Consider the following 22,836-nt stretch of genomic DNA (forward strand, 5'->3'; position numbering starts at 1 on the left):
TCTCTATTCTTGTAAAATGTAACCGGAATCGTTTCTTAGCAGGTGAATACTACTCGGCTAAAAATCTTCGAGCGAGACAATCAGCTCAGGAAAGAGAGCTCTATTCAATTGTGTGGCAATGAAGTGTTTATTATGAGCATGAATGTACAACATTATTTTCTTACTTGAGTGTTTTTCCGTCAACATTTGTTGTCATGATGGGGAATGTTCTAGGAATTTTTCTCCCGTGGTAACTCTTGGTGCCACCCTTGGCAAATATTTTAAAATTATTATTAATAATCGAGCCATTTGATAATACTAACGAATCTACACTTGTCCCAAGATTTAAAAAAGAACATATTAAATTTTAATATCCCAAATCAAATATAGAACAAGAAACAACCAAAAATAGGGAAACCCATTGAAATAGCTTGGATACAAATTGAAGGCTTACTTGGTTAAAGAAAGCTATTGCAACTTGCTTCATTGTCGCACTTTTTTCACAATCATCCCAACCAAATGGAATGGATGTCTTGCAAACGGCATCCATTATCGCCTTGAAAGTCATTTCTTAAAAAGAAAATATTCAATACAGATTAATGGAAAGCACACATCTCCTAACACCTAGTAACGTAAACCTGGAAAACTATCAACTTTAATGTCGTCATTGTCTCAGATGGCACCTGCATATGCGAGACCATAGAACTTTAGATCAAAGATTTAGAATTAAATGTTTGTGATTTTGGTCTGTGGTTTGAGTCGATTAAAAAAATCTTTTTTCTATGAAACCACATACTACCTAGTAGCAATCAATTCATCTTCCATGCTGACTAGGGAACAGTCCTCTGAGACTCCTCCTTCGGCTATTCATTGATAAAACCTCCCCACTGGGACGAATGCAGTATAAAAGAAAAAAGAGAGCACGACATACCTTGTAAAATATCTGTATTGCCAACAACAGAAAGAGCAGCTTTTAGTGCCGTCGTTTTGGCAGACTGTGGGGCTCCAAATAAGACAGGTAGAGCACATCCACCGAACTTCTTGACGACAAGGTCATAATTGGCCCCAATGGCGACACATGCGATGGTCATAAGACCTTTGGGGATATTATTAGCCAGCAGATTTTGCTCAGCCAAAATAAGATTCTGCAGAGCTTACCCGTCATCAATGGCTACAACATCACAAGAATTAGAACAAATGCAATTATTTCGTTGCTGTTACTATTTTAAGTGCATGTATATGTTATGTTAAGATTACTACTCATCCTCAGATTTTCTCCATGATCTAGATTTAAGATTTTTCTGTTGGCAATGCATGCATGGGTATAATATTGCGCAGATAGAACAACATATGCCTTTATTTGTGTAAAAGGTACCTTTGCGTCGATTATGCATGTAAGTCCGGAGTAACATACTTGTTATTCCGGTCAAAACAGGAAGGGATGTATCATCCAAAAGGATGTAATTCTGTGAATCCCTTGGAATGACACTTCCGGTATCATCAATGTGGATCGACTTGTTCACGACCCAAACATCTGTGGCTTGCTTTCCAATCACCTGGAACAATAACATTCCAACATATCAATTGATATATAAAAGTGAAAACAATCATAGATATTTCTCTAAATTTGTACCAAGTGTAGAAATTAAGACTGCAATCAAACTGGGTCGACTACCTGTAGAAAGTTGCAATTCATTCACTATAGTTTCTATGTTAATTTTTATATCTGGTTAATGAAAAAAAAAAACCTTTGCACGTGGCGAGCATCAGCACCCCTAAGCTAGTCACTGAATGAGATAAATGGGTATCGCAATATACTGGCAATACAAATTACCGAAAACTGGTATCATTTTCCGCCGCTCTTCGCGTGGTTTTTTCATGTAGGCCTTACATAGTCCATACAAGTATTGCGAAAGGAAAGGGTCCTTTGTTTTCTGGATCCATACTGCATCGCTTTTGAATGCATTTATGCTTAACAAGGGTGGGGTAAACGTGGTAGAACATGGGTTACCTAGGGTAGACGACGGTGACCGCGGTAGTGCATGGCTAGACAAGGGTAGATGGGGATAAACGGAGTAGAACATGGGTTACCTTGGGTAGATGAGGATGAACGTGGTGGAACATGGCTACACAAGGGTACAAAGGGGTAAACGTAGTAGAATATAGATTAACTAGAGTATATGAGGGTGAACGTGCTAAAACATGGCTAAATAAGGGTAGATGGAGGTAAACATGGTAGAACATGGGTTACCTAGGGTAGATGAGGATAAACATGCTAAAACATGGCTAAACAAGGGTAGATGGGGGTAAACGGGGTAAAACATGGGTTACTTAGGGTAGATGAGGGTGAACGTGGTAGAACATGGCTAAACAAGAGTAGATAGGGTAATAGTATTAGAGTAGAGGTTACGTAGGGTAGATGTGGATGACCGGGATAGAACATGGCTAAACAAGGGTAGATGGGGGTAAACGGAGTAGAACATGGCTTAACTAGCGTAGATAAGGGTGAACGTGGTAAAACATGACTAAATAAGGACAGATAGAGGTAAACGTAGTAGAATATGGGTTACCTAGGGTAGATAAGGATAAACGTGGTAGAACATGGCTAAACAAGGGTAGATCGGGGTAATGGTGGTAGAATAGAGGTTACCCTAAGGAAGATGAGGATGACCGTGATAGAACATGGCTAACCAAGGGTAGATAGGGGTAAGCGGGGTAGAACATGGCTTAGCTAAGGTAGATGAGGATAACAGTTGTAGTACATGGCTAAACAAGGGTAGATAGGGGTAAAAGGAGTAGAACATGGGTTACCTAGGGGAGATGAGGGTGAACGTGGTAGAACATGGCTACACAAGGGTGGAGGGAGGTAAACGTGGTAGAATATGGATTAACTAGAGTAGATGAGGGTAAACGTGGTAAAACATGGCTAAATAGGGGTAGATGGAGGTAAACGTGGTAGAAGATGGGTTTCCTAGGGTAGATGAGGATGAACGTAATAGAACATGGCTAAACAAGGGTAGATGGGGGTAAACGGGGTAAAACATGGGTTACCTGGGGTAGATGAGGGTGAACGTAGTAGAACATGGCTAAACAAGGGTAGATGGGGGTAATTAGGGTAGAATAGAGGTTACGTAGGGTAGATAAGGATGACCGTGATAGAACATGGCTAAACAAGGGTAGGTGGGGATAAACGGGGTAGAACATAGCTTAACTAGCATAGATAAGGGTGAACGTGGTAAAATATGGCTAAATAGGGGTCGATGGAGGTAAACGTGATAGAACATGGGTTACCTAGGGTAGATTAAAATGAACGTGGTACAACATAGCTAAACAACGGTAGATGGGGTAAGCGGGATAGAACATAGCTTAACTAGCCTAGATTAGGGTGAATGTGGTAAAATATGGCTAAACAAGGGTAGATGGGGGTAAAAGGGGAAGAATATGGGTTACCTAGGGTAGATAAGGATAAACGTGGTAGAACATGGCTAAACAAGGGTAGATGGGGGTAAATGGGATAGAACATGGGTTAACAAGGGTAGATGAGGGTGAACGTGGTAGAACATGGCTAAACAAAGGTAGATGGGGGTAAATGGGGTAGAACATGGGTTACCTAGGGTAGATGAGGGTGAACGTGGTAGAGCATGGCTAAACAAGGGTAGATGGGGGTAATTGTGGTAGAAAAGAAGTTACGTAGGGTAGATGAAGATGACCGTGATAGAAGATGGCTAAACAAGGGTAGGTGGGGATAAACGGGGTAAACATGGCTTCACTAGCGTAGATAGGGGTGAACGTTGTAAAATATGGCTAAATAAGGGTAGATGGGGGTAAACGGGGTAGAACATGGGTTAACTAGGGTAGATGAGGGTGAACGTGGTAGAACATGGCTAAACAAGGGTAGATGGGGGTAAATAGGGTAGAACATGGGTTACCTAGGGTAGATGAGAGTGAACGTGGTAGCACACGGCTAAACAAGGGTAGATGGGGGTAAAGGGGGTAGAATATGGGTTAACTAGGGTAGATGAGGGTGAACCTGGTAGAACATGGCTAAACAAGAGTAGATGGGGGTAAATGGGGTAGAACATGGGTTATCTAGGGTACATGAGGGTAACCGTGGTAAAACATGGCTAAACAAGGGTAGATGGGGGTAAACGTGGTAGACCATGGGTTAACTAGGGTAGATGAGGGTGAACCTGGTAGAAGATGGCTAAACAAGGGTAGATGGGGGTAAACGGGGTAGAACATGGGTTACCTAGAGTAGATGAGGGTGAACGTGGTAGAACATGGCTAAACCAGGGTAGATGGGGGTAAACGTGGTAGAATATGGGTTACCTAGGGTAGATGAGGGTGAACGTTGTAGAACTTGGCTAATCAAGGGTAGATGGGGGTAAACGTGGTAGACCATGGGTTAGCTAGGATAGATGAGAGTCAACGTGGTAGAACATGGTTAACCAAGGGTAGATGCGGGTAAACGTGGTAAAACATGGGTTACCTAGGGTAGCTGGGGGAAAACGTGGTAGATTATGGGTTTACTAGGGTTGATGGGGATAAATGTCGTAGAACATGGGTTACCTAGGGTAGACGGAGGTAAACGTGGTACAACATAGGTTTCCTAGTGTAGATTATGGTAAACGTGGTAGAACAGGGGTTACCTAGGGCAGATGAGGTTAACGTGGTAGAACATGGGTTACCTGGGGTAGATGGGGGTAACTGTGGTAGATCATAGGTTACCTAGGGTAGATGGGGGTAACTGTGGTAGAACATGGGTTACCTAGGGTAGATAGGGGTAAACGTGATAGAACATGGGTTACCAAGGGTAGATGAGGGTGAACGTGGTAGAAAATGGCTAAACCAGGGTAGATGGGGATAAACGTGGTAGAATATGGGTTACCTAGGATAGATGAGGGTAAACGTTGTAGAAGTTGGCTAATCAAGGATAGATGGGGGTAAACGTGGTAGACCATGGGTTAGCTAGGATAGATGAGAGTCAACGTGGTAGAACATGGTTAACCAAGAATAGATGCGGGTAAACGTGGTAAAACATGGGTTACCTAGGGCAGCTGGGGATAAACGTGGTAGATTATGGGTTTACTAGGGTTTATGGGGATAAATGTGGTAGAACATGGGTTACCTAGGGTAGACGGGGGTAAACGTGGTACAACATAGGTTTCCTAGGGTAGATGATGGTAAACGTGGTAGAACAGGGGTTACCTAGGGTAGATGAGGGTGAACGTGGTAGAACATGGGTTACCTGGGGTAGATGGGGGTAACTGTGGTAGAACATGGGTTACCTAGGGTAGATGGGGGTAATTGTGGTAGAACATGGGTTACCTAGGGTAGATAGGGGTAAACGTGATAGAACATGGGTTATCTACGGTAGATGAGATTGAACGTGGTAGAACATGGGTTACCTAGGGTAGATGATGGTAAACGTGGTAGAACATGGGTTACCTAGTGTAGATGAGGGTGAACGTTGTAGAACATGGCTAAAAAAGGGTAGATGGGGTTAAACGCGGTAGAACATGGTTTACCTAGGGTAGAAGGGGGTAAACGCGGTAGAACATGGGTTACCTATGGTAGATGGGAGTAAGCGTGGTAGAACATGAGTTAACTAGAGTAGATGAGGGTTAGCGCTGTAGAACATAGTTAATCAAGGGTATATGGGGGTGAACGTAGTAGAACATGGGTAAATTAGGGTAGATGTGGGTTAATGAGGGAATACAAAGGTAACTGATAGAACAAGGTTACATAGGACATATCGTGCAACATACATGATCGTAATAACACTTAGTATTAATGTGTATTAATTATTGGGACATGATATGGACCTAACATGAACGTTTTGCCCATTTTTCCACCGCAAAATTACCAGACGACAGCTAACTTGATCTGAGAGGCAAGTTATACTTGAGGTTCAGTTTTCACTCCCAGTTTAAGGTCAAAACGAGTATATTGGTTCATCGTTCCCTCTCATATCTAAAGTTCCGTCGCCTTCGTAAGTTACTTTACGACGCAGGGATATCAAAGACGTTGTGCGGCCGCCATATTGGCATTACGTTCACTTATTCCCAGTATTTCAGGCAAAACTCGCAACGCAACGCGCAAACTCGCGCGTCAACACGCAAGTACTTCAACTGCGCAGTCTGGGAGTAAATTTTTGAGGTTTTGGGTGGATGTTGTGAGGCCCTAATAACTATTAGGCCGAACTTCTTCGAAAAATTTATCGTTTTTATTCTTGAATAGGAGCGAATGAGCGACTCTTTGCGCGAGTGGAAAGCAGTGGACTTCAAGTGACTGCATCATCATGGTTGGCGATATCAGTCGTCACTCACATCGTTGCCATCAAAGGCTGCTAATTACGTGTTTTAATTGCATGATAAAAACGTTAAAATACACCTCTTCTTTTTTCTTTCTAGAATTATGTCAAAGCTGTTTCCTCTTTCCGTGTGCGCCGATAGGTTCGGTTTCAAAGATTTGATCAGTAGGTAACTTCAAGCAATAGCCTTTTTTCCATAATTACAGTTGCAAGTAAAAACGATCGACCTCGGTACATGTTTGGGGAATAAACCACAAAAAATGTCCTTTCAACTAAGCAGAGCCTTGAGCAAGGTAACCCGTTTCCCATAGAGTTTTAAAATATCGTAAATGATATAAATTATACCATTCCCTAAACGATGGCCATGGCTGGCATGTACAGATGAAAACAACCTGATGCAAGGAACGGTCAAGGAAAGTTTAAAAAAAAAAACCATTACATCTGTGACCACTGAATAACTTTAACGCTTAAAGACTTTCAGAAAAGGTTGCATATAAGAAGTACAGCGAGAGTGAGAGAAGAAATAAGGCTCGACAACATGACACTTCTCTTTGGAGTAAACTAGTGTCTTGTCCACTCCTAAAGCCACATAAATACTGAGAATTATTTTTTCCCTCTCTCTCTTATTAATCCATATATTTATTTTTTGTTTTCGTTTGTTTATGTCACGGTTTTCATTCAAAGGTGCCTTCATGTCAAACTTTTTAAAACAATCGATGACAAACTGCTTAAAACTGAGAATCGATATGCTGAATATGTGAAGCAGCCCCACAAAACGTCGGGAGGAAATAAGACGCACTAGTGTAACAATAACTGCTTTCATTATCCAACTACACTTCGTAAAGTACAAATAACGCCACAAACGAGTACAAATATCACACGGTAATTGTACTCTGGAGTACCGGTTAAACAGGTTTTCTCGCATCGCGCAAGCGAAGAATTGAATTGTAATCACAAAAAAAAAATGGCGGACAATTTGAATCATATTTCCGACGACGAAGAGTCAGAGTGGTTGGAAAATATACATCCAAGTTTATTAGATGAATCAAACGAAGAAAAACAGCTAGACGACCTGGAAATTTCTTCATTTATTGATGAAAAAAGAAGCAGCAACACGACAACACGCCAATTCCGTTCCGCTTCGCATACTTCTGTCGCGCACTCCCCATCAATAAATATCCGCGAATTTCGCCCGCACTGAAATAACAGTTTGGCGTGTTGGATAATAAATAACTTATTAGACGTTTTGTTGTGTAGTATCGCTGAGTAAACTCAGGGATACTACACAACAAAACGTCTAATAAGATATATTTATTATCCAACTACACATCGTAGAGTACAAATAACGCCATGAACGAGTACAAATATCACGCGGTATTTGTACTCCAGAGTACCGGTTAAACAGGTTTTCTCGCATCGCGCAAGCGAAGAACTGAATTTTAGTTACGAAAAAAAAAAATGGCGGACAATTTGAAACATATTTCCGACGACGAAGAGTCAGAATGACTGGCAAATATACATCTAAGTTTATTAGATGAATCGAACAAAGAAAACAGCTGGACGACCTGGAAATTTCTTCATTTATTGAAGAAAAAAGAAGCAGCAACACGACAACGCGCCAATTCCGTTCCGCTTCGCATACTTCTGTCACGCACTCCCCGTAAGTAACTATCCGCGAAATTCGCACGCACGGAAGTAACAGTTTGGCGTGTTGGATAATAAGTAACTTATTAGACGTTTTGTTGTGTAGTACCGCTGAGTATTTTTACTCGTTATTTGTATTTTGACTCGCCCTACGGGCTCGTCAAAATACGGCACAAGTCGTAAAAATACTCAGCGATACCACACAACAAGACGTCTAATAAGATGTATTTATTAAGTGTCATAAAAGTGATGAGCAATTTCCTTGACTTACTAATGCATTTCTAGAGGAAACAACTTATGCACTAGAAAATTGCCAAATGTCGTCTTGGCTGGTAAAGTCCTTTTTTTTACAATCGCTATTTGAACTTTTGATAAGTAGTTTTTTAGAAAAGCTTTTCAAGATAAAAATTAGTGAGGTCGAAATGTCGTTCAAAATTATTATCATTAATTTTTATCTTGAAAAGCTATTTTAACTAAAACCCTTGTCACCCACGGATATAAAACAAAATTATCCGGAGAATAAATCTCAAGTAAAAAGAATGTTGCCTTATCGAAGCAGATCTAAAAAGGAAACATGAAGACCGCTCAGCGCTTTCTAAAAGTTATTGTGATAAACACATTTCCGAATATATACATCACATAATGGAAAGCTTCTTTGAAACAAATTATTTGAAATTTCATTGTTTTGACTAAAATTACTATCTTTGCGGAAAAATAACTTGAAATTCGATTTACTTAACCAACCAATCACGGCTTCTAAAAAAATATCATCAGAGCTCAATTCGCTTGACTACATAATTTATCACTTTCGAAAAAAAGGGCTTTTATAATTTGATAATTTCCAAGTTTCCATAAAGAGAACATTAATAAGGTTCCTGTTCCAGGTAGATACAAGGAGCTGTTAGATGAGCTTTTTTAAAAATGTTTAGCTGGATGTACCATTTTTGTCCCTTACAGATAATGTCCTTCCACCACAAGGAAACAGTTGACATTTCTAAGCTTTCTAAGTCCATTTTATTCCAATCAAGTGCGTCCACTTTACTTGTGCCTACCAAGGTGTAGTTGACTTTGGCCAATTTTCAAAATCAAATGTCACGTTGTCGCCAATGAGCATAAATGAAGCCCACTGAGATACTTTGTCAAAGCCTTTACTTCTCATCCACTTCCTGGCATGGTGAAGAGATTCACTGGCACTTTTACCGTGGAGCAAATGATCGTAGAAGCAATTCATGAACTCTTCTGTTGCTTCATCCTCCAGTGCCCATCGTGCCGCTAACACCGAGCGAGCACCAGATCCTAAGAACGCTCGGGCGATCCCAATAACTCCCTCTGTTTTGACGTCTCCACGTGCACTGTGACAACAGCTGAGTACAACCAGTTTAGCTCTCACCTGAACTTCTGAAATGTCCTGCATCGTCAAAAGGTAGTCTTTCTCTCGTGGAGGACCGTCAATGGGGCCTTTAGGAGAGAGAACAATCTCTCCTCTATCAGGACTACCATGGGCAGCAAAATGTATCAGGCTTACTGAATTTATCGCTTGAAGTACAGCCTGTTTTGTTGCGCGGTCTCCAATCAAGGGCTTGACGCCAAGACGACTTCCAATCGTCTCTGCTTCCTTTCTTGCACGTGGCAATGGTGTTACTAACGTGCGTCTACCTTGGTACAATACCTCTCTAACCTCGGGGTCACCGACTATCAGCGCACCACTCTTACTGTGGTACTCGGGAGGACTGTCCTGAATAAGCTTCAGAGTAGTCAAGGAGGGAATGATGCGAATCCTGAATGTGTCCGAAAAATATTTGCCCTCTTTATCAGTTAAGGATGCAAATGGCACTTGGTACATGCAAGAATCAGGTACAATTATAATCTCAGGCTCTCTCAGTAAATCGGCCACAGAGGCAATGATTATATTGTGACACAGGTGGAGACTCGTTTTAGTGATGTCTTTTTCAGGTTTCCGGAAGCTTTCTTTTAAAAACTCATCTAAGTCAGGGACTAATCCAGTCTCTTCGTTTTTGTTCAAGCTCTCTTCCTTTTTTGTAAAACGAATAGCTTCTGTTGCTGTAAGAATCCAAAATCGCACATCTGCTTTACCAACCGAGATATAAAGGCATGTACAGTCAGTTTCTTTTGTGATAATGTTCTGAATGCCCCACCAAGATTGCGGATTGCCTGAAAACTGTTCTCTAATAGAGTATCGAGCTGCCATTAAGTCGGCTAGGCCTCTTGCCCGTCTCAACTCTTCGACGTAAAGAGCGCCTTGTGGATTCCCGGTGGAGGAAAGCAACCAACTGAGCACCTGGTAGGTATGGGCACCGTGCTCCTCTAAAAGAGATACTTTAATCTGATCGCTGTCTTTAATAAAACCACGCAAAGTATCAAATTTGTCAGTGCAACGATAAAGATACGAAAAGGCCTCTTTAAAATCGAATTGTAATAGCCTTAACGTTGCTAGATGACAAAGGCACTGAAACTCAGTCAGGTTGTGTCCAATATCCTTGCTTAATAAGAGACCCCTCTGAAGGTAATTTTCAGCCACGTCATAATTACCAAGGAATACAAAACATACTCCTAACTGTGCGTAATCGATTGCTTCATCTTCTCTGAGACCCAAGTCCAAGTGAATGGCAAGGGCTTTCTTGCAATAGTCTTGAGCCTTGGTATATTCACCACGCTTACAAGAAATACGGCCAAGGTTTCTGTAATCTGCCGCTTCTCCTTCTCTGTCACCGGTTTCCATTCTCATTGCACGTGCTTTCTCTAAATAATCGTCACCCTTTGCAAATTTACCACGCAATAAAAACAAACCTGCTAAGTTTCCATATATATTGGCCTCAATTCTTCTACAGCCAATTCTCTTTGTGATTGATAGCGCTGTGTACAGACATTCGTGAGCTTTGTCATGTTCACCAAGCATTCCAAGCGTTGTTCCGCGGTTTCCGTTCCTTATTGCTTCTCCTTCTCTGTCCCCGATTTCTATACTGATAGCGAGTGCTTTCTCTTGATACTCTAGGGCCTTGTCATATTTACCAAGCGATTGGAACAATGTTCCAAGGTTTCCATAGCTTGCTGCTTCTCCTTCTCTGTCGAAGATTTCTATTCTGATAGCGAGTGCTTTCTCTTGATACTCTCGGGCCTTGTCATATTTACCAAGCGATTCGAACAATGTTCCAAGGTTTCCATAGCTTGCTGCTTCTCCTTCTCTGTCGAAGATTTCTATTCTGATAGCGAGTGCTTTCTCTTGATACTCTAGGGCCTTGTCATATTTACCAAGCGATCGGAACAATGTTCCAAGGTTTCCATAGCTTGCTGCTTCTCCTTCTCTGTCGAAGATTTCTATTCTGATAGCGAGTGCTTTCTCTTGATACTCTAGGGCCTTGTCATATTTACCAAGCGATTCGAACAATGTTCCTAGGTTTCCGTAGCTTGCTGCTTGTCCTTCTCTGTCGCCGATTTCTATTGTGATAGCGAGTGCTTTCTCTTGATACTCTTGGGCCTTGTCATATTTACCAAGCGATCGGAACAATGTTCCTAGGTTTCCGTAGCTTGATGCTTGTCCTTTTCTGTCGCCAATTTCTATTCTCATAGCGAGTGCTTTCTCTTGATACTCTCGGGCCTTGTCATATTTACCAAGCATTTGAAACAATGTTCCTAGGTTTCCGTAGCTAGCTGCTTGTCCTTCTCTGTCGCCGATTTCTATTCTGATAGCGAGTGCTTTCTCTTGATACTCTTGGGCTTTGTCATATTTACCAAGCGATCGGAACAATGTTCCTAGGTTGCCATAGCTTGGTGCTTGTCCTTTGCTGTCGCCAATTTTTATTCTGATAGCGAGTGCTTTCTCTTGATGCTCTCGGGCCTTGTCAAGTTTACCAAGCGATTGGAACAATGTTCCTAGGTTTCCGTAGCTTGATGCTTGTCCTTTTCTGTCGCCAATTTTTATTCTGATAGCGAGTGCTTTCTCTTGATGCTCTCGGGCCTTGTCATATTTACCAAGCGATTCGAACAGTGTTCCTAGGTTTCCGTAGCTTGCTGCTTGTCCTTTTCTGTCGCCAATTTTTATTCTGATAGCGAGTGCTTTCTCTTGATGCTCTCGGGCCTTGTCATATTTACCAAGCGATTGGAACAATGTTCCTAGGTTTCCGTAGCTTGATGCTTGTCCTTTTCTGTCGCCAATTTTTATTCTGATAGCGAGTGCTTTCTCTTGATGCTCTCGGGCCTTGTCATATTTACCAAGCGATTCGAACAGTGTTCCTAGGTTTCCGTAGCTTGCTGCTTGTCCTTTTCTGTCGCCAATTTTTATTCTGATAGCGAGTGCTTTCTCTTGATGCTCTCGGGCCTTGTCATATTTACCAAGCGATTGGAACAATGTTCCTAGGTTTCCGTAGCTTGATGCTTGTCCTTTTTTGTGACCAATTTCTATTGTGATAGCGAGTGCCTTCTCTTGATACTCTAGGGCCTTGTCATATTTACCAAGCGATTCGAACAATGTTCCTAGGTTTCCGTAGCTTGCTGCTTGTCCTTCTCTGTCGCCGATTTCTATTGTGATAGCGAGTGCTTTCTCTTGATACTCTTGGGCCTTGTCATATTTGCCAAGCGATTGGAACAATGTTCCTAGGTTTCCGTAGCTTGCTGCTTGTCCTTCTCTGTAACCGATTTCTATTGTGATAGCGAGTGCTTTCTCTTGATACTCTAGGGCCTTGTCATATTTACCAAGCGATTCGAACAATGGTCCTAGGTTTCCGTAGCTTGCTGCTTGTCCTTCTCTGTCACCGATTTCTATTGTGATAGCGAGTGCTTTCTCTTGATACTCTCGGGCCTTGTCATATTTACCAAGCGATTGGAACAATGTTCCTAGGTTTCCGTAGCTTGATGCTTGTCCTTTTCTGTCGCCAATTTCTATTCTCATAGCGAGTGCTTTCTCTTGATACTCTCGGGCCTTGTCATATTTACCAAGCGATTGGAACAATGTTCCTAGGTTTCCATAACATGCAGCCTCGCCTTTTGCATCACTATTCTTTTTCATAATGGTCATTGCTGACTCATAAAATCCTTTGGCCTCCGCGACCTTTTTTTGATCCTGGAGTATCTTTGCTAGTCTTAACTGTAGCCATCCTTTTCCTAGAGTATCATCAGATTCCTGAAATAAGAGTAGTTGTTCTCTGACGTATTTTTCAGTATTTGTGTAGTTAAATAATGTGCAGTACGCCTTTGTTGCTGTGGTAAAGATATCTTGGTAAAGTAATTTAGCCATTGGACTATCCACTCTAAATCCCCGATTGTGTAGGGAAATGAAACATTCACGGCAAATTTCGTTGGCTTGTCGAACACGGCCAGTGTTGAGAAGAAAAATTGCAACAGCTCTAGCTATACTGATGATTGACGTGGTTGTAGCGTCCGCTTCTGTGTTGTCCATCATAACCTTGTTCGCTGTTGGTGTCAGAATTAAAAGAAATCAAACATAATACATCCAAGAGGAGGGACTCAGACAACTCTTATTCAATGGCGGTTTTACAGTGTAAAATTTTTTGTGCAAGAGGAAAGTAATTGGGTTAATACTAGGAGGGGTGGCGGGGAAGGTTCACGAAGAGGTGAATACTGACAGAAATTTGACGTAAATTTAAGTTTCCGCCGCCTCGGTCGTGTAAGATATATTTGCTTCGATTAAATAAAAATGCCTTCCAGTGCATTTCCACTAATTCATGGCTTTTACCATTTGAGATTGAAAGCATGAAAAATCTAATTTAAAATGCGAGTTCTTTTCCCGCTCACTGATGAATTAAAATAAATATGTTTACTTTGGAAAACAAGGAGATTGGCCTCATATTTTATACAAAAATCATGATTTCAGTTCACGGCGGCAGCTATGGATGAAAATAGATGATATTTAGAAGAAAGAAACCTTATTGGTTGGTTGGGGCTCCAAATGATCTTTTCTTAAGTTTATGTATCATATAGATTTTTTCTCGCTTTTCAGTTAACTTTCTAGCAAAAAACTATGGCAATTCCACATAATTTATAACTCATTTGAAGAGGCGGTATCTTGTCAAAAGAATTCTCTTTTTCTAAAGGTTAAGAGGGATTTCACACCCCCTTGGTTAGCGACACAACCAACTAAAAATAGAGTAGAACTCCTGACGCTCAGAAAAAGCAAAATAGCGCTTCCGGGAAAGTGAAAGGTTTTTAGCCAACTTTCACTCCGTGAGCTTCCGTCGGCATGCACCTTTTAGGTAGTCAGGTAGGTATAAAACCACTAAAAATAACGTTGAGGGCCGGGAAAACCACGAACCCTCATTACTCTCTCCAAGCTATCTTTTTCATCAGGAGATTTAAAAACTTCCGGTTTTCCCCTTTCTGAACGTTTCATGATAAGGAATTGACTTGTTCATTTCCGAAAGCCAGAGGAATCAAACTCGAGTGTCAACAATCAAAGTGACACTATGGTGAAATCACGGATAAACTATGCAAAATACAATTAAAATATACAGTGATTTTTCTGAAATTAAAGCCAACGATCCTGTGGTTCCAGTATACAGAATAACGTCGGCATCCTAAAAAAGTCCTCCTCAAAGCTTTCTCGATAATCCTAAGGCCGTGTTAACGCCACGAATTTGCATATCAAACTCCTTCCTAACCCTTTTTTATTGTATAAATATTATATGGAAGGAAATCGAAATTGCTAAATAGTAGCGTTTCAGGGACACAGGAACAAAGATTGACGAGACTGCTAAGACAGAGGAAACGAGCGTTTTGAAACGTGTGGAGGGGAGAGGGGAGGCATACGCATACCCCTACTCAAATTTTCCAAAATGCCCCTTGCGTTGTTCGTTAACACAAGCAAACCAATCTGTAATCTTTACAGTTTCGACTGTGACCGTAATCCACTTTTGACCTACTTTCATTTTTCTCGGCCCAGTCTAAATCTTTCAGCTAAGCATTTGATTGGGTTCCCTCAGACAAAATTAACTCGTCTAATTTCCTAGACGTGCTGTCTAGTCTAATGGGGAGCTGCCGACAGCTGATAAGCTTCTCGGGCACAGGCTGGAGCTGTTCAAAAATAGTTTTATGACATGTCATTTTGCCGAAGCACGATGCTGATGAAAGAATTTATAAAAAGATCATAAGATGAAATATCTTGCCAAATTTTATGCCGCGCTAAGAATATTTTTGGCAGCAAAACGTGGGAAGGGGGGCGCTGAGCCCCCCTCAAAAAAAATTTTAGTTGGGGCGGGGGGCACTGCAGGCCTCTGGCCCCCTGCTCCGCCGCTATGTGAGAGCAGTCACAATCAGCAATATAAAAGTATATACATGTTTATCTGAACTTTGAGCGCAAACTTAGGACTTGGAAATTGAGATTAACACAAAGGAAACCTCTTGGGGCGCTAACGTAAGAGTTAACAAGAGACGAGATCCACTTCCACATGGTATCGCGCATATCCACACGTCACGAACTTGTGTAACACAATACGAATTTCACATATTCACAAGTAAAGATATAATTTAAAGTTAGGAAAGCTCTGCGATTCAAATAAGATGAAATGAAATAAAAGCCGAATTACTTGTAACACCACCCGCACAATAAGAGAATAAAGTGGACCACCACATGTCCTTAAGTCCGCTCTTGATCGTAAAACGACTGAGTTTTTTAGTGTTTTGGCTTCTTTTTGCAGGAAATCCTTGCAAAATTAGATTAGAAATTACAACTCAGATTTCCTCACCAAAAAAAATAAACCAAAAGAGAGAGACCCACCGCGTGGTTTGTCACTCTTACACACAAAGTAAGAAATTAGAGAGCAGTTAGAAAAAGACACTGAATAATTCAGGATTAACTCACCGTTTGAAGCTAGAAATGTTCCGTGTCCATTTAGATGTAGGCAAAAGTACTTGAATGAGATATTCTGATGAAGGTTGATTTTCTCTGGATATCGAAGAAATAAAAGCAATGGTATGCAGATGATAATAAAGATAAAGTCAGGAAATTATCAAAAGTATCAGTGTTCCATCTTCACCATTTAATTAACCCTTTAACTTCCAAGATGTGATCGTAAATTCTCCCCTCCAGTTGCTACACATTTCCTGAGATTTGGTAATGAATCATGATAACAACTTTGACCCGATAAGTTTGATATTTCTCATACCTATTTACTGGATGATGATTGTATATTATGAGGGGAAGTTACATTTTAATTAATTTTGGAACGATTAAAGTGTTAACATATCTCTCCGCTATTGAGTTATTTGCCAAATTTTGGATGTATTCCGCAAATATGAAGGCCATAAAGTAAAACAAATAATGTTATTCCTTCTTTCGCCTCATATATGATAAGTTATCCACTGCACTTTGACAGTGAACACTTCGATGGCTCAGGAGACAAACTATGATACCATAACATCTTTCATTTTTTTTTAACATATATGACGGCTTTCCCAGCCGCCATTTTTATTATTAGAAATAACAATCCGTTGATTAGTTGCTAAAAGTTCCTATGATTTTCAAGAAACGTTCAACCTGATCAGGATAAAACGTGAATGCAGAAGTAAGAGTTTAACTTTTGCTATCTTCTTTGAGGTGATGGAGGTTTATTTTTCAATTCGTTTGTTATTTTAAATTTCAGTGTGTTAAATGTACAGCTAGTAAACGGAAACAAAAAACAAGTTCCTAATTTTTCCCTGAACTTATCTCGGAATTAATGATTTCCTATTTTCAGTGTTTTTTGTCACATACTTTCGGTCAAAGTTTTCATTTTCCATCAAGTCATCACAACTCGGAAATAAATGTGTTATACATCCATATTAAGGGGAGGGGGACTTTTGGTGCATTTCACCCCTCTTTTGTGACACGGCTGTAGCACCCCTCCTTTCTATCTTTTGAAAAAGGATGTTAAATATCTAGAGGCACATAGAGAACAGACCGTGCGTTACTGTAACGGTGAGAATATTATCAATGTCTTTACTACTTACAGAACAGGTCATTTACTTCTGCCGCATTGAACCATTCTCTCTCAACACGCGGTGTATTAGACTTTGATCGTATCTGCCCTAGAAAGTGAAACTTCTCTGCACTGCAAGAAATCATGACACATGACATCAAATAAGAAAACGCAATTGCTCAAAATTCGAAAAATAAATTGCTCCTCAGAGAAATTTTCGAGGAGATGCTGGGAAAACTAAAATATTGACACAAATAAGATGATAGCTTCACGGGTTTAAAGATCATTACTAATTTTCGAGTACAAAAACAACCTCAGCCGTAGAGAATTCTTATCATTATGTAAATGATCGTTCGATATACTGCTCTCAAATTGCGAGCTCTTTGTTTAAGTAAGAAAAGAGATAACGACAACGTAAAAGTAGCGGGAAACACCACTGTGAGTTTTTAGAAGAATATCAAACAGGTACAAGGAACAAAGTACAAGAATCACCACTTTTTTGTAGTCCAAGTTCAATCCCCTCTATCTCTTACCTCAAAAAAAGATAACTGTTGATAATTACCTGGAAAGGTTTAAGCTGGATCAGTTCACCCTGATGTCACCTGATTCTTATGATCTTTCGTTATATTCTGGAGAAATGAATAAACGGGGTAAGTTTCTAAAGAAATTATGGTGCCGCGTCACTGAGGGAAAGGGGGTACATTTAGAAAACAAGATCATTCCGTTTTATCAACTGATTTAATAATGTAAATTAGCCACCATAAAGAGTTTTTGAAGCTACCATTTCGAGCGTTAGCCCTTCGTTTAGAACGAAAGACGAAAGGCTATCACTCAGCACATCATAAGCTCACTACAGTGGCTAATTTACGTTATTCTCGATAAAACCTATAACGGTAGAAGTGGTCGGTACTGACGTCTTATCAGAACGAAAACACCGATCAACGACATCCGTTCTTCTTACTTTGTAGCGACTTTGTCTTCGATCGATATCATACAAATCACACCAAGTGAAAAGTGAAGAGTTCACGAAGAGTCAGTCATGACATGTAGATATCTTACCATTTACAGTCAGAAGCTTCGGTTGAACTGTGATCGATCTTGTGATGAAAATAAAAAAAATAAATGCCGAGGCCTGACGTCCCCTGCTATACAAGTTACAAACTGTTTCAGTTTTACAAACTCAAATGGCATCGTCAATAATTAAATTTAGATGTTCAAAACCGAATTACGCGAACAGAGATGGAAAATAAAAGAAAACACCAAGAAAATTGTTATCAATCTCTTCTCATCTTCCTTCTAGCGCAATAAAATGAACAGATGAGTTTCATTTATCTGTCCGTAACATACAATTTCTATTTTTTCTGCTAAGATTCTTTTTTCGGGGAGTTTGCTTGATAATACAACGTTGTGGTGGACTGAAAAGAGGTCGAATTAAAAGGTAGCAAAATAGAAAGAATAGAAAGAAACTGTGGTTCTGCGTTGGTGAGGGAGTAAAGCAAGGTAATTTTGGTTTTCTCGACTGAGTTGATAATGTTAACTAGCCACCGTTAGGAGTTCAAAGCTGACGTTTCGAACGTTAGCCCTTCGTCAAAGCGAATGGAAGAATCGTGGGTTGTTTGTGCGTTTCTATGCAGAAAATAGAGCTACGCTATTGGTGGAACCATGGTAACGAGAAAAACATATTATCGGAATAGGTCACTTAGTGGTCTCCTTCTCGTCATCTTCTTGTTTCACTAATGGACATCTTTTTGCAATAAGCGCAAGTTATGCAACAGATGGCATTGGCAGAGGTGCTCGTGAAGTGATCAGCAATCTCAATGGATCGTTTTGGTCCCGATACTTTCTCAACGTTACGAATGAAAGGACAAGTTTTCCATCGTGCGCGAACCCATTTGAAAGTTCCGGGTTGGTCATTAATTTGTATTTAACTTTTGACCGATAGGTAGACTATGTTTTGTCGCGTTTGAATGAAATAAGTGGAAAGTGCCAAAAGATAGTACCAGTCTCTTGAATCATTTTGAAGTAAAGTTTTAAGAATGGTGTATGTAACTGCGTAGTTGTGATGATTGCTAGTTTCGAAATGCTGAGGGACGCGTATTTCGTGTGCTTTTCATTTATGTTTTATTTTTATCAATTAATCTTTCGTTAGTTAATGATTGTTACCAATAAAAACGTTATTTCTGTCATGCATCAGATATTGCATTTCACTTTTCATCATATTAGTTCGGTTGCTGTTGTTGCTATCAACTTATTATCTGCTGTCGTTAGGGGCTAGACCAAAATAAGTCGTTCTTTATTTTGTATTTACGATATTTCCTTTATTGTTTGTATTAATGCTTATTTCTCGCATTCAGTTATTTTACAATCTCTCTTCATAACCGCCATGATAGATTTGCTGGATCAATGTTACTAAAGTTAGTGTCGGCCGACATGGCGACCGACATGTCGACCGACATGTCGGTCGACGGTCGGTCGACAGTCGGTCGATAGTCGGTCGATAGTCGGCCAATAGTCGGTCGATAGTCGGTCGATAGTCGGTCGATAGTCGATCGATAGTCGATCGATAGTCGGCCGAGAGTCGGAAAATAGTCGGTCGACATGTCGGTCGATATGTCGATCGATATATGTCGGCCGATATTCGGTCGCCTTATTGGTAGACAGTCGGTCGATATTTGACTGACACTTGGCCGACACTTGGCCGACACTCGGTCGACACTTGGCCGATGCTTCACCGATATTTCACTGACACTTAGGTGATGCTTCAATGGCATTTTACCTATTGTCGGCCGTATGGACGTGTTTTAAGGAAACCTTAACAGGATAGAACTTTTGCTGCTATTCGGGGCATTGACTAAAACTAGAAACAACGAAACGACTTTAACAACCAAAACGACTGAAACTGCCGAAACGAAACGACCGAAACGAAACGTTCAAAACGAAACCACCGACTGACAGCCAAAACGAATGGAGCAAATGAAACGAAACCATTGAAACAATCGAAACGAAACCACCAAATCAAACGAAACGTAGCCACCAGAATGAATTATTATAATTTAGGGATGAATCATCTTCAACTGCTCTGCTTTCCTAGCAGAGGTATGTTCAAATCTAACATGTCGCTCGGGCCGTGTTTACGTGGAGGTGGTTAAACCCTCTTAGGAGGATCAGTTCTCTATGAACAGCTTCATTGTATTTCAATAAACAATAACTTTATTGAGGCAATTCAGTGTTCATGTTTAAAAAATTCATTAAAAATCATTAACCGTTATTATCACAAATCTAATATTATCTTTACTCACGCAACCGGGTAAGGCAACTGAAACATATAAATACAACGAAAATGAAGTCAAGTCTGAGGCTCGGTCGAAATCCTGCAATTACATGTCTGATCTACCGTTTTTTATAATTACCCACTACATTTTGAAATAACCGATTGCTTTCTACAGAAAGTCAAAGAAAATAATCCTAGCTAAAAAACACTTCGCCAGAGCCTCGCGAAAATTGCCCCCCATTCTGAAAATGATTTACATTGTATATCAAAAGTTAAGCTTCCCAAAATGCCCAAATTTTTTCCAGAAGTTCTCATTCCCCTTATTTTTGCAAAAAGCAGTAGAAAAAATATCCGCCTTATAAATTGGTTGCAAACGAACAGACTACTGAAAAGAAATGTCAACTGCGGGAATTGTAGGAATGCAATGCGCCTCATTCGCCATCTGCGCAATGGGGACGGATACATTTGGTAAGTAATTTCAATTCCAATTTCAATTAATCTAACAACAGATTTTCCCTGCCGACCTGACCTAAAATTCGATAGCTTTCAACTATTTCAGATCAGTTGGAGTGGACCCGGGATTTGCGATAACGGTTTGTAAACGGTTTTCGCAAACTCTTGAGAAGGGCTTCAAATTCAAAAACAACACCCTATTTCAGACCAAAATGGTCAAAATCTAAACCCTTGGAGCGGGACATGCCTATATAGCTTAAACTTAACTTTTCAACAGGAGATGTCACCGCTGTCGACGCTCTTTGTCAGTGAGAGTACATTCGTATTACTCTGGAAGCAAAATTTCAATCGCACGGCAGTTGCAATTTCTCTGGATATGGGCGTACAAGAGTTCGTTACGAGTAATGAAAATTGAAGGAACGGCCTCAGAGAAAGTTTTAGTCAAGTTTGCACGAAAGTGTCGGCAAATTGCATGGGAAGCATTGTTGCGTCACCCGATCCCACAGTTAGGCGGACCAGGTGTGATTGTTCAGATCGACGAATCAGCGTTTAATTACAAGTCCAAGGTGAGAAAATAGGAAGTACAGGCCTTCGAGTAGTCATGAGTTAGGTGGGTTCGGACCCTAGAGGGTGTCCTTCAACGAAAAATGGTATCTGTATTTTTAAAGTAAACTCCAACAAATTATGTTGACATAAATATGTTTAACTTTTTCTGTTGACATCTGGCTGACATCACTTGTCAGTGAAGGGTACGAACCAAAACATGAATAGGGGAATACCGAATCTCGAACCATAAACGGAAATTGCAATTTGTTCGAAAAATGGGGAGCTTCGAGAAAGCGGGAGTAAAATTACAATGAAGTAAAGCCAAGGGAAACGAATTTTGCCTCCAAAAAGGGGATTTTCGGAAAATTGAGTATTCGAGAAATGTGTATTCCACTGTACAACGGTCGTAGTTTCTAAGAGAACGCAAGCGTTGCGAGTACATACAGTACATGAACTCACCACAGGAACCTTTGTCAGAGTGAAGGAAAATGTGAAATGTACGCACTAGCTGACCTCAGCTGTTTCCATCCTCTCATTACAGAACCAAACTAAGCCATTTAATCTGATGCTAAAGATTTTTGGGAGCGCGTCGTATCACCTCCGCCCCCTCCCATCTTTAATGTACCGTATTTCCTATGATTCTTTTCATAATATTTTAATTAATGCAGTTGTAATTGTTATTCCTTTACAGTTTAACAGGGGGCGTCGGCCTCGAAGAGAGAGATGGGTACTGGGGTTGTTTGACAAACAGTATACTCCAGCCCGTCCATACCTACAGCTCGTAAGGCGACGCAATGCGGCGAATCTTTTGCGTATTATTCAACGGAAGGTTCAACCTGGCTCCATAGTGCACACGGACCAATGGGCGGCTTATCGGCAACTCCAGAGGAGACTCGGTTTACAACATGGGGCGGTGAATCATTCAATCATTTTGTTGATCCAGTAACCGGAGTCCATACACAGAACGCTGAAAGCAACTGGTGTACGGCAAAGGAAAAATTTAAGAAAATGAAGGGAAAAACAAACCCTGACTTTCTCTTTGAATACCTACAGGAATTCACGTGGCGAAGGTGGTATGGTGAGCCTCACCCAAATGGATGCTTTCGAAGGCTGCTCGATGACATTGCTGAATAGTATCCCCTTTAAGGGAATCAGTCAAAACCATTGTATTCGTACGGGACCCAACACACAGCAAAAAAAGGTCGTCTCTTTCTGCTTCCATCATCCCCCACCCTCAAAGTAGGCTTGGTTCCATACCCCCACACCGGAGTAAATCTATCTGTGTGTTGTTTTACAAGCTTCTTGGACACAAAATAATTTAAATAATCTTTGTTGAGAAAATTTTTGTTGGTTATTTTACTTGTCAGAATAAAGTTTTATTGGTTTAATGTTAACTGTCTCAGAATTTTTGTTATTTGAAGAGATGCAATTCAGCCAGTTCCGGCTGTACCATAGACATGTGTGAACTAAATACTAAAAAGCATGTTACTCGGCTAGAGTTTATTCCCGTGAAGTGACGCCCCTGCGATTCGCATAAGTCATTAGTTATTGTAAGGCTCCCGTTAGGCGAGTAGGAAAAAGCTTAAGTCTCAAAAATAAAGGGAAAATATTCGAGAGAAAAGTACAGATTGAAACCATACAGAGATTAGGTCTTCGGAAAGTTTTATCATAGGTGCTAACTTTTTCTTAAAGTGGGACGGTGA

The 22,836-nt window shown here is 40.6% G+C and overlaps 2 protein-coding genes, 1 long non-coding RNA gene and 1 pseudogene across 4 annotated transcripts in view; 1 reads left to right on the forward strand and 3 right to left on the reverse strand.

Moving 5' to 3' along the window:
* Positions 1 to 22,836, reverse strand: part of LOC111334189 (uncharacterized) — a 56,652-nt gene that overhangs the window by 14,774 nt on the left and 19,042 nt on the right. The gene's annotated exons all lie outside the window — the stretch shown is intronic.
* Positions 129 to 1,715, reverse strand: LOC148716697 (uncharacterized). 2 transcript variants are annotated; one of them, XR_015995673.1, is made up of 3 exons: positions 779 to 1,715; positions 434 to 549; positions 129 to 247 (listed from the first exon to the last, which is right to left on the reverse strand). XR_015995673.1 is itself a non-coding variant. In XM_088746037.1 (3 exons), exons 1-3 carry the CDS (start codon positions 1,068 to 1,070, stop codon positions 161 to 163), a joined length of 363 nt encoding a protein of 120 aa, XP_088602163.1. In that variant the 5' UTR covers positions 1,071 to 1,713; the 3' UTR covers positions 129 to 160. The 2 variants fall into 2 exon arrangements, 1 of the variants encoding a protein (XP_088602163.1); XM_088746037.1 differs by having other exon boundaries at positions 911 to 1,713.
* On the reverse strand, positions 16,901 to 18,096 carry LOC148716698 (uncharacterized). The gene is made up of 3 exons (XR_015995325.1): positions 17,923 to 18,096; positions 17,426 to 17,492; positions 16,901 to 16,995 (listed from the first exon to the last, which is right to left on the reverse strand). It is a non-coding gene; the product is annotated as an uncharacterized LOC148716698 (long non-coding RNA).
* Positions 20,421 to 22,527, forward strand: LOC148716699 (uncharacterized; annotated as a pseudogene).

The sequence above is a fragment of the Stylophora pistillata genome, chromosome 14, assembly GCF_964205215.1.
Source record: "Stylophora pistillata chromosome 14, jaStyPist1.2, whole genome shotgun sequence".
Classification (NCBI taxonomy): Eukaryota; Metazoa; Cnidaria; class Anthozoa; order Scleractinia; family Pocilloporidae; genus Stylophora; species Stylophora pistillata.